The sequence below is a fragment of the Arabidopsis lyrata genome (assembly GCF_000004255.2).
Source record: "Arabidopsis lyrata subsp. lyrata unplaced genomic scaffold ARALYscaffold_2, whole genome shotgun sequence".
In the NCBI taxonomy this organism is placed as follows: Eukaryota; Viridiplantae; Streptophyta; class Magnoliopsida; order Brassicales; family Brassicaceae; genus Arabidopsis; species Arabidopsis lyrata.
The window spans coordinates 9,928,048-9,939,180 of NW_003302554.1; the positions used below are offsets into that span (position 1 = coordinate 9,928,048).

The window sequence follows — 11,133 nt, forward strand, 5'->3', positions numbered from 1 at the left end:
GAACTCCCAGGCCTAGTTCGTAATCTTATCGTCGGACTTTTTCATAATTTCTTTAGCTCAAGACAAAAAAAAAAATAAGGGTTAATTTGTCCAATTACCAAAAAATAGGATCCAAAATTATCAAAATTAACGTATAAGTTGGCTAATTTGCAATAGAATCATTACGTTGATGGCTAGTTTAGTTTTCATTCAGTGGTTACTCGACCCTAAATTTTATTAGTTTATCTACGTAGTCAAAATTTCCGATAGACCATTACCAAAGAGCATTTAGTACTAGTAGTAGCCAACTTCCACAAAGCTTCAATGTCAAAATACTAACAACACTACTACATGAAACATAATCAGGTTGTTTCTTCAGGGTACATGGTAAAAGGAGAAAGCTAACTTCTTTCAGCCGAGGAAATCTCTCATTGGATCCTCATGGTGAACTCTCTTCATTCTGTAAGCTTCCATCTCTTCCGGAGTCACCTGCAACGAAATGAGAGATCTTGATTAATCTCTGTTCAATCAAGAATATGATTCAATGTTATTAGAGTGTTAAGATCATTACATCGTTTTTGTATTTGACATTGTATTTTCGTTTCCTCTCATCTTTTTCTTCCCTCCTACTGAGATCCTCCTGCACAACAAAAAACACAAGTTCTTAAGATAAATCTGCAGGACAAAGAAATGTCTTTGCAAGAGAATGTATGAGCAGAGAAACTATGGCCTCTTAAGACTCTATACCTTTTTCAGAGCATTAGCAAGTGCCTCCTCGTTCAATTCCAGATCTTCAGGAATATCAGTTCCCCATGAGGCCATTCTCTTCTCTTCAACCTTCTTTGGGCTCTCTGATCACCAAAATACAAAACCAACATTACATGGCGTAAAACAACATAACAAAACATATGCCGCAACAGGTGCCATTAAGAAATTCCTCCGGATTAATTTTTTCCATTCAATGCAGCAAGAAAAAACATAAGAGATTGGAAGAATGAATATAGTTTACACGGACCTTCAGATGCTTCTTTGCGAGCAATATTAGCCTTCATCAGATCAAGGGCAGCCTCTGCAGCTTCAATTCCAGCAGAACCTGTGCAGTAACTATTGCGAATGATCTGCTGGCAACATTTATATCCCCATTGATGATCTTTCCAATATGAGCCCCACACACTAGTGTGATTGTTAGCATGAACATCTTCTTCATATTTACTCTTTGGCAATATCACCTCCTGTACACAACAAGCACGTTAAGAATGAAACAGATCCACACAAAATAATTAGAGTTATCATAAGCTGTTCAGAAATGCAACAGGTAACTGACTCAAGAAGGAAACCAGTAAAAAAACCGTACCTGTCCCTTTATAATCCTCCCTGCTCGGTCATACTCAACTTGTCGTTCGCTTTGCCCAAGCAAAAGCTCCATTGGAATTTCATCTTCTGTAGCTGCATTCCCGTACTTGTCCATGATTGTGTCCTTTGTCTGAGATTTCAGTTTCTCTTTTGCAACCTGAAAGCTCTTATAGAGCAATTCAGCTTGGGAGGGAGCCGCTTGCATATGCATGTCCTGTCCCTTGTCAAATGCTTCCCATGAATGGATGTTTAGCTGTTTAAACTCCAAAGCTTGGCCACTGTTTCTATATTGATTATCTCCCTGCACAGATGATACAAGTAAAACAGATGGTTGGTATCTTATATCATCAAAATATATGATAGGATGATACAAGTAAAACAGATGGTTGGTATTTTATATCATCAAAATACTACAACCACATGATCCATGTTGATCATCAACTAACCAGATAAAACTTGTCATTTGGATCTGCATCTGGAAGCGGGTCTTCACGCATAGAACGAGTTTTAGGGTCATAATGAGCTGAGTTGACATCGAGGTTCAACAGGTATTTTGCAGTGTCTTCTCTGATACGCAGATTCCTGAAATTAAGAGAAGGTTACACCATTAGTGTATCAGGTTACACCATTAGTGTATCAAGTTAAAGCATATCAGATATTTTGTAGATGAAGAATAATGAGTAGTCCATACCTAACAGTTCCTGTGCTACCACCACCAGTTGTTCGAACACGCTTTTCAACCTTTGCAAAATCCATCTGCCTGCTCTCATCAACCTTGGCTTCATCAACCCTTAAGTCATCTTCTTCTTCCTCCCCATCACTGGTCGCCTCATCACCTTTTTCGTTATTGTTCTTTTCCTCCAGTTTCTTAAGTTGCTGCTCCTTCAAGTACTTCTTTCGAGCATCCTCTTTTGCTTCATAAAGATCTATCACACGATGGTAGGTTGAAGGATCATAACCATTCCATCGGTCTCTCTTGCCATCGTAGTCAAGCTCAAAACTCTCAATTTTCTCATCAGGTGCGATGTTCTTGTTTGTATACTTTGCCCCAACCTTACGAGGCCTATCCATACAACCTTTAGCAGTATGCGTCATTGCACCACAGCTTCAAAAAGAAGACAGTCCAAGTTAGATAATGGAACTACAGAAAAACGCTTTCCCACTTTCAATATAGCGAAGGTTCTCCAAAATAAACAAGAATTCAAGGGATTGGATAGTAAAACTAACATCTGTAAGCAAGGAAAACAGAGGGAAAAAAGGGGAAAGGACATACTTTTGACACGCTCCCTTGCGGTATTTTTCAGCTTGAAAGATCTTTGCACCTCTGTCATACCATGACTTAGTGTAATTAGGATCACTCTTCCATTTCCTTTGATGCTTCAAACTCTGTCAAAACCAACCAATAAAAAAGAATATTCAGTGTGCATGTTCAAACAAGACAATTCAGAGTAACAAATGAACCGAAAAAGGACTTAGCTTACCGGTTTTTCAGAATTAAGATACCATGGAGCAGATGACATATACTGCGGGATATGAGGATTAATTTCCTTTCCATCCTCATCAACCTCAGCTGGAGCAAGCCCGGCTTTACGAGCTTCCTCTAATTCGATTTGCTTCCTATGATCTTCCCTAGACTTAAAAGCAACTGTAAAAACGCCCCAAAACATGTCAGAAAGATAAAGGATACAACTTTAAGAGAATCGGACTCTAAGTATCACAATTTGGATCTAAACAAAAACCAAAACAGAGAGAAGCAATGATTCGACAACCCCCAAAAGCCATAACAGTAAGAACATTATCTTCATGATTAGACAATTTATAAAAAGTAGATATCAGAACAGAGATTCTTAAAGAGCCGAATCGAGAACTTGAAGGAATCAATCACGAACAATAACACAAAGCACCAAATCAATAAGAATAGAAAAATTTGAATCAGACAAATTGGATCAAATAAAAACCAAAACAGTAAGAACCCTAAAATTCATGATAAAAAAATCGAGATTCTTGTCCATCAAAAGGGAAATTAAAAGCAAAATCGATAACCAGATTCAAGTAAATTAGAAGGAAATGGCACCTGAAGCCGTCGCCATGATTATACGATCGTTAAGCTTCGACTTCTCTCTGAAACGATATCTCAAAGGAGCGAAGAAGAAGAAAAGGTTACGGCTTTATGGTTAAAATAAAATGATTGAAATTGATCAAATATGGGCCGTTAAAAGGCCTAAAGGCCCACTTATTAGCAAACAAGCCAGAACAACGTCGTTTTGGCCACTAATTTATTCTCCAACCAAAGCAAGATTGTTACGAATACGATTTCAAAGTTTATACTTATAGCAAATGTTACAACAGTGTTATGAAAATTGAGAAAAGTTTTTATCTAGGCAATGATACATCAAAACAATAGTAATCTTTGTAATGATTCTGATTGTCGTTGTTCGGCTAATCTAATTCAGCAGTAAACTCTGTCGACAAGAGACTCGTCGTCTTCATACTTCATCCTTGAGGTTCCTTGAGAGTTGAGATACATCCAGTCATCTAAATACGTCATGATATCAGCTATGATCGGTTGTAGATCCAACGTGTTCTCCTTCGCCCTCAATCTCTGCAAGAAATGCTCTCTCACAACATTCACAACTTTCACAAATTGCGATTTGTACCCAAAGCCGGCGCAGGAAATAGTGGGGCCACAAGCCCAATTTAATGTTTGGGCCAAAGTATGGTGTGAAAAAAAGAAAAAAAAAAAAACTGTTGCACTAAAGGATCGAACTCACGTTATTAAAAAGTATCTCTAAACACTTAAACCACTAGACTAACGAGACGTTTACAAAAAAGAGGCCGATTTAAACATTTATATTATGGGACCGCACGCACATGCTTCATTAGCTTGTGCTTAGGGCCGGCTCTGTTTGTACTGCTGGTGAAGTCCAAACCCTGCCGTCTGCATACACACAAACAGATATGAAGACGGTTTTTTAATTTAGAAAATCGGTGCTTTTGTACGGACCTGGAGAAAGGCGTTTAAGGCGCTTGCAGTAACGCTGTTGATGGCTGAGATTTTGTTAAGGAACCGGGCTAACCAAGCCCATCCATGTTCTATCCCATGAATGTTAGTAGCATTGCCACCTCGAATATCGGTCTGTAATTATCATCAGATAAAACAACTCACATTACAGGACTATGGAAATGGCAATGCATAAGAGTCGAGATAGTTCATAAATGAGGCAAAAACCTGGACAAGTGCACCATAGAGCCTCATTATATAACCTAGGCGTTCATATGCTTCTGAATCCCAAGCTGACTGAATTTATTAGAAATAAGTATTAAGCGATGGTTTCCAACAAGATAATTTTTAAAGAAGGTCATGTACCTGTGACTGTGAGTTTACAATATGCTTTGGGACGGTGTAAATGCAAGCTTTGTGGAATTCAGCAAGAAGAATATCCATAGCTTGTGGAAACTGTGGGCATTAATGGTAGGTGATATTTAATAACAGTAATACGAATAAGAATCCAACCGTAAAAATATTGAAAATCATAAGTGGATTTCGTACCTGCGATGTGACGTAAACAATGACGTAGCTGTATGCAAATGGGTTTTGCTTAGAGAAGACCATCTGAAAGAATCAGTAAAACATCCGTCTCATTTTTTCAATCACAGAGTCCAGAAGATAATCCAACATATGAACATATCAAAGAGTTCTTTACGAATTAGATCCGAGCACCACAATTTTTGTCATTTTCAACATCCAACAATACAATATCAACAGGTGAATGTTTAACTGACCAGACATCAAAAGTTACCTTCTTTGCAAAAGTTGCAATGCTGATGGATAGCGGACAACATGGGTCTTTAAACATTTTGACAGTTTCATTGATTTTCACTCTGCAAAAGCCCAAGCCAGAAGTAGTTTACAAAAGGAAGAATCAGCCAAACTCCATAAGGAAGAATTAAACAAACTCCATGAGAGACGCCTAAGCAAGGTGACACCAAACCCTCATTACCAGAGGCTTGAAATTGACATTTTCACAAGTAAATTAAGGTCAAGGTTCCCGGAATAAAATGCTAAAAACGATAGGCATATACCATTAGAGTAGAACAACAGAGCTGCTATGGAATGTAACAGATGTTCTTAAGCTCGCCTGGGGAAAAACTGACAAATTATGTTATGAACCTTAAAAGACAAGAATGATTTAAGCAAAACCTTCCCTTTAACCCAATCTCTCTTAGAGAATTAGGTTAATTGTTGGAGGTTGATTCTTTATTAATCATAAGAAGTCTTTATGATTACGTATTCTTTACCTTGGTGTAACTAAGGTAAAAAGAAAAATCACAAACCCTAAACCTAGTGTCAAAAAGAAATACGTAATTGCTTTTAAATTAAAAAGAAAACACTAAAACTAATTAATTAAAACGTCCTAAGCCTACCCTAATCATCCTAACCATAGTCTTGTATCAAATTACAGGCAGAAACCATGAACCATACCTCACTTATTTGCCTTATCACCCTTCCAATACGCTTTTCAAAACTGCTAAAGTCCTACAAATAGTAAAAAAATAAAACACATAACTCGTGAGCAAATATGGATGATAAATACAAATATAAAACGCAAGAAAACAATAGGTACCTCATTTGAACATGATTTTAGCGATTGGTTAATTGCTTCTTACTCTTCAAGCTTCTTCAATCTGTGCTTCTCCAATGTCAAAGCACTTTCTGAACTACCAGTTACACTAAGTCTCTCTATCACAGCCTTCTCTTCTGCAAGTTTTTTTTCGGTAGCTTTGCGATCTGCTTCTTCCTTTTCCACTACTTCTTTGGCTGCCTTTCTCTCAACTTCTTTCTTTTCTTCTTCAGCTCTGATTTTTGCTACCATCTAACAGAACAAAAGAGAAAGAGTTTAAACAAAATTGAGTAGCGAAGGATAAGAAACATATAGTTCAATCAACAAAAACATACTTCAGCCTCTAAACGAGCTTTTTCTTGACGTATTTTCTCTTCTTGATGAGCCCTTTCTCTCCTCCTGGCTTCCTCCTCGCTCCTTATTTTTCTTTCTTATATTTGTGATTTAATTTCATGTTCACGTTGGATTGCAGTCAGATGGGTATCAAGTGCTTCAGCACTTAAAAACAGTAACAAGAAAACAGTCATTATTTCCCAAACTTTGGAGACATTAGAATAAAATCACAGCATTTGAGCTAAATTGGCAAGAAAATATATTCATGAAACTAGAATGCCAGTAAAAACAGCTTACACTTTTCGCTGATATTGAAGATCAAGTTTCCGTTCTACTTCTTTTCGAGCTTCACTGTACTTTTCAACCCCGGCTATTGCAGACCGAGACGTTTCAATCTCATTCACTATTTCCGTTTCAACAACTGTGACTTGATTCCTAATGTCCTCCTGGTATCAAGAGATCCAATCAATTAGTTTAACTACACCAATCAAAATAAAACACTCAACAATATGTACCTCATTATCAACAAAAAAAAATTCTACCCACCTTGATATCGGTTAGGTGGTCATTAATCACCTCATATAGGGCACTCGCAGCCAGACACATCTTATTCATCATATACACAGGTTCATAGTCAAATCATCATCAGATTCATCACTGTATAAACAAAAAGTAACCAATTAAAACATCAAACAACACTATCTTAATATTGAAACAAGCTAGAAAAGACCGAGTTGTTGGCGGTGATCACCTCAAGTATAGTTCATCACATGCAAAACGTTTCCCCGCTGTACAGATTTGACTATGATCTTCTTCTTCTTCAAATTCATCATCACTCTCCATATCATCTTCTGATACACACATTACAAATCCTCCGCGACTCCTTCCCATCCTTTTAACACGCCAATGAACATCAGAAACAATCTATACTTCTAAATTATAGCTAAATCAATGAACATACATATCAACAGACTATTATACCGTGAGGTTGTGTTAGTAATTGACTGGGGAAACTTTGAAAAGGCATTGAGCTTCTTTTCAACAGACTCAATCTCAGAGACTAAGCTATGAAAATTCCAGTTAGGTTCAGGATCAATGCTAATCCCATCAATGCTTATAGGACAACGAGGTGCCAAAACAATTCCCCTGCAAAAGTTCAGCGAGATTGAAATTGATAGATCAGTGAAAACCCAAAAAGAAACAAACTTTGAAGGAACCCATAAAAAAAAAATAGAGAGCTTACATTACACAATTGGTGATTCTTTGATAAACCCTATAAACCCACTTCAAGCACTAGAACAAGCTTCAAGACACAGAAAACAAGTTGGTTCACTCAAACGGTCCTTGAGATCGTCTCTGGCTTCTTCTCTGGGAGGAGCAATGAAGAACTTGTTTTACAATTGAAAGATTTAGTACCTGAAGGCGTCGCCATTGTTATACACATACGATCGCTAAGCTTCGAATTCTCTCTCTGAAGCGAAAAATCTCAAGCAACGAAGAAGAAAAGGTTTCGGCAATTTGGTAAAATCAAGTGAATGTGATCAAATATGGGCCGTTAAAGGTTCTTAAAGCCTATAGGCCCATTTACTAACAAACACATCTCTTTTATCCCAAATATCACAGATTTTTATTGACTTTTCAATTTTAATCACAAACTTTTATTAACCGAACTAATTTAGGCCCGCCATGAAATATTTTGACGAAACGAATTAACGAAGTTAAATCTCCGTTACTTATCTCCATAACTGACCTACCGAAAAAACTCAATATCTCTACAATAATTATTTGAGAAGTAGAAACGCACCATATTGAAAGTTAGGGCATTGGAGGCCTGTGGTTAAAAGTTGGAATGATTTGTCCTAAACACCCTTAATGAATTGTTCTTCTCGAAATTTCTTCTTCTTCGTAATTAGGGGTATATAAGTCTAATCGTGTGTTGATCTCTATACTAATGTCCTAAACACCCTCGATTTCGAAATTTTTTGATCTTAATTGTTAAGGGTATATAAGTCTAATCGTGTTTTGAGATGATTAGTCTTAATCACCCTTAATGAATACACTATCAAATCCAGTTTTCTATTTTTTGGTGAGGGTAAAACAATAAAATCGTGTGAATTTTATTAAAATATAGAATATTTCGTTTTTTAATATTAAAATATAGAATATTTCGTTTTTTAATATTAAAATATGGAATATTTCGTTTTTTAATTTTTATAAAAAGTTAAGATAGATATTAAAATATCTTACGAATATTTGTATCAAGAAATTTTCCAATTTTAAAAAATAAATTTTTAGAGATAATTATGACAGTGTGCCCTAGATTTTAAGCTATAAATATAGAGCCGCAGCCACACCATTAGAACTCAGATTCGTTAGCCTAAACATATCGTTTTGATATTATAGCTTTTTTTTTTGTTGCTTTGGTTCTTTTATGGATCGATTTTTTTATTTTGCGTTATTATTTTTTACTTTTTCTTGAGGTTATATTTGTATTGTTATTATCTTGGTCTATGAATTATTAAGATTGTTATTGTTTTGCTGATTTGTATCGTGTGAATTATGTTTTAGGTAACCGCTCATGGGAGTTTCTATCAAGAGATTGAATGAACGAGTTGATGAAGACATGCCTCTTCATTAAATTCATTAACAAACTTTTTACATCAATCGTGAGTCCTCTTTAATTTTAGTTAGCGCTTCTCTTATGTCTCTTTGTAAATTACTTACAATTTTATAATTTGTGTTGGTTTAATTATTGATAGTTGTCTCTCATCAGATCTGATGTAAAATAATTTTTTACCATGCACTACATAACGAAATATTTTTTTTTTGTCAACGTTACTCATAGTTTTTGTGTTTTTGAAGGCGGAGCATTGCGCTGATGCGGAAGTGATTTACAAGTTTTTGGAGGTCAATGAGATTGATAAGGTATATTATAATCGACTATGTTTTAGATTTTTTTTGTTTTTTCTTTTTATTTTGTATATTGGTTGTTGATTATTTTCTTTGATTATTTGTGTGATTGAGACCTTTTTTTTTATATAGAATATTTGTTATTCGTAGAAATAATTATGTCGTGTTATTATATGAAAGATTTGATAAATTATTGGAACTATGTTGGTCAAGGTTCTCGAAGAACTCATCTCTACGTTTAAATCGATCTGATATAAACATGTATTTTTGTATATTAATATTTCTTAATTTTATGAGTTTTTTTATTATTAGATGACTACGAGAAGGTAATCTCTAATCTACTATTTTTATTTGTATTTTGTTATGAATTATTTATATGCTTTCTTTTGTTTTTTAGAAACTCTAACATTAATTTGCTTTCTAAAACATATTGAGTCTATTTTGAAGCTCGGGAAAAACAGAGTTCTCTAAAACGATATCTGTCGAGATTGCATAGGTATGTCTATCGTGATGAAATTGTTAAATAGATACTGGGCTTCTAAGAAATTCTATCACTTTGAATCCTTGTAATCGTGAGAGAAAAGTTTAGGGTTTGATTGTTTCAGTTTTGATTAGTGAATTGAAAGATGCCGCAATTTCCACATATGATTTTTACGTTCAATCATAATTTGGATGTGTGGAAATTAATACTTGAATCGATGGAGAGAAGATTACAACTGACGTGTGAGTTAATTTGTGTATTTTATGGTACATGTTTTCGTCATGGATCAAAAAGTTCAATCCCATCTTTATAGGAGTTAGGCTTTCATCTAACCTCTTTTATATTTGATAGATTGTTTGTTGTGTTATTTTTTTAATTTTAGATTCAAATATATATTTTTTAATTTCAGTTTTAGGCGACTAAAGGATTGAATATGCTATGAATATGTAATTTTATATTCTTTTGTTTATTTAATTGCCATTAACCTATTTTGACTTTAATTTATATGTTTTATTATGAGAGATAGGAAAAATAGCTAATCTATTTTGACTTTAATTTATATGTTTTATTATGAGAGATAGGAAAAATAGCTGATCAGTGATTTTTGGTTGTCGGAGACTGATCCGAATGAGCGACGGTGATGAAAATATGAGTGGTGGATAGAGACGCAAGGGATCGGTGAAGTTGTTTAATACACACAAGGGGTTTGGTTTCATCACACCAGACGACGGTGGTGAGTGGTGACGATCTCTTCGTTCACCAGTCCATTAGCTCTGAAAAATTTCGTAGCCTTACCGTTGATGAAGCTGTTGAGTTCAAGGTTGAGGTTGACAACGCCAGTCGTCTGAAGACTGTTGAAGTTTCTGGACCCGAGGGTGCTCCTGTTCAGTGAAATAACGGCGGTTCATCTGGTGGATGTGGTGGTTTTGGCTGTGGAGGTGAGGACGTGATGGTGGAAATTATTAAGGAGGATATGGTGGTGATGGTACTTGCTTTAGGTGTAGTGAACCAAGTTATATGGCGAGAGATTGTTCTCAAGGTGGTGGAGGATACAGTGGTGGTGGAGGTGGTTGAAGGTACGGTATGTTGTAGGTGGAGGTGGTGGTACTTGCTTTAGTGGTTTTATTTGTTTCGTTTAATTTTGTACCAATCTTATCATTTGTATTAAGGATTTTATAACTAGAGACGTAGGTACATATGACAAATGTGAATGTTTTTATTTATGAATTATAAAACATGTTGTGTTATATGTCATTTAGCTTATATAATATTTAAAACGTTTGTGGATATCTAAGAAGTGAAATTATTGGGGCCGGAGTTATTTGACGAACACATCAATTGGATTTAAAAAATCTTTTAACAATATGCTATGTGTCATTATTTCATCTCATAAGTGATATTTCATTAAACTTTAATCTGTTATATAATTTATGAAATTTTTTAGATTAAATCTAT

General features: G+C 35.3%; 1 protein-coding gene and 2 pseudogenes across 1 annotated transcript; 1 reads left to right on the plus strand and 2 right to left on the minus strand.

Annotated features, from left to right (window-relative positions):
• Positions 1 to 230: 230 nt before the first annotated feature.
• On the minus strand, positions 231 to 3,541 carry LOC9324501 (pre-mRNA-splicing factor SLU7-A). Its single transcript, XM_002888392.2, has 10 exons — positions 3,407 to 3,541; positions 2,814 to 2,977; positions 2,606 to 2,718; positions 2,024 to 2,437; positions 1,779 to 1,914; positions 1,334 to 1,633; positions 995 to 1,211; positions 727 to 830; positions 551 to 619; positions 231 to 468 (listed from the first exon to the last, which is right to left on the minus strand). Exons 1-10 carry the CDS (start codon positions 3,420 to 3,422, stop codon positions 391 to 393), a joined length of 1,611 nt encoding a protein of 536 aa, XP_002888438.1. The 5' UTR covers positions 3,423 to 3,541; the 3' UTR covers positions 231 to 390.
• An 89-nt stretch (positions 3,542 to 3,630) lies between these two features.
• On the minus strand, positions 3,631 to 7,862 carry LOC9324502 (annotated as a pseudogene).
• A 586-nt stretch (positions 7,863 to 8,448) lies between these two features.
• On the plus strand, positions 8,449 to 10,932 carry LOC9324503 (annotated as a pseudogene).
• The last annotated feature ends 201 nt before the right edge of the window (positions 10,933 to 11,133 follow it).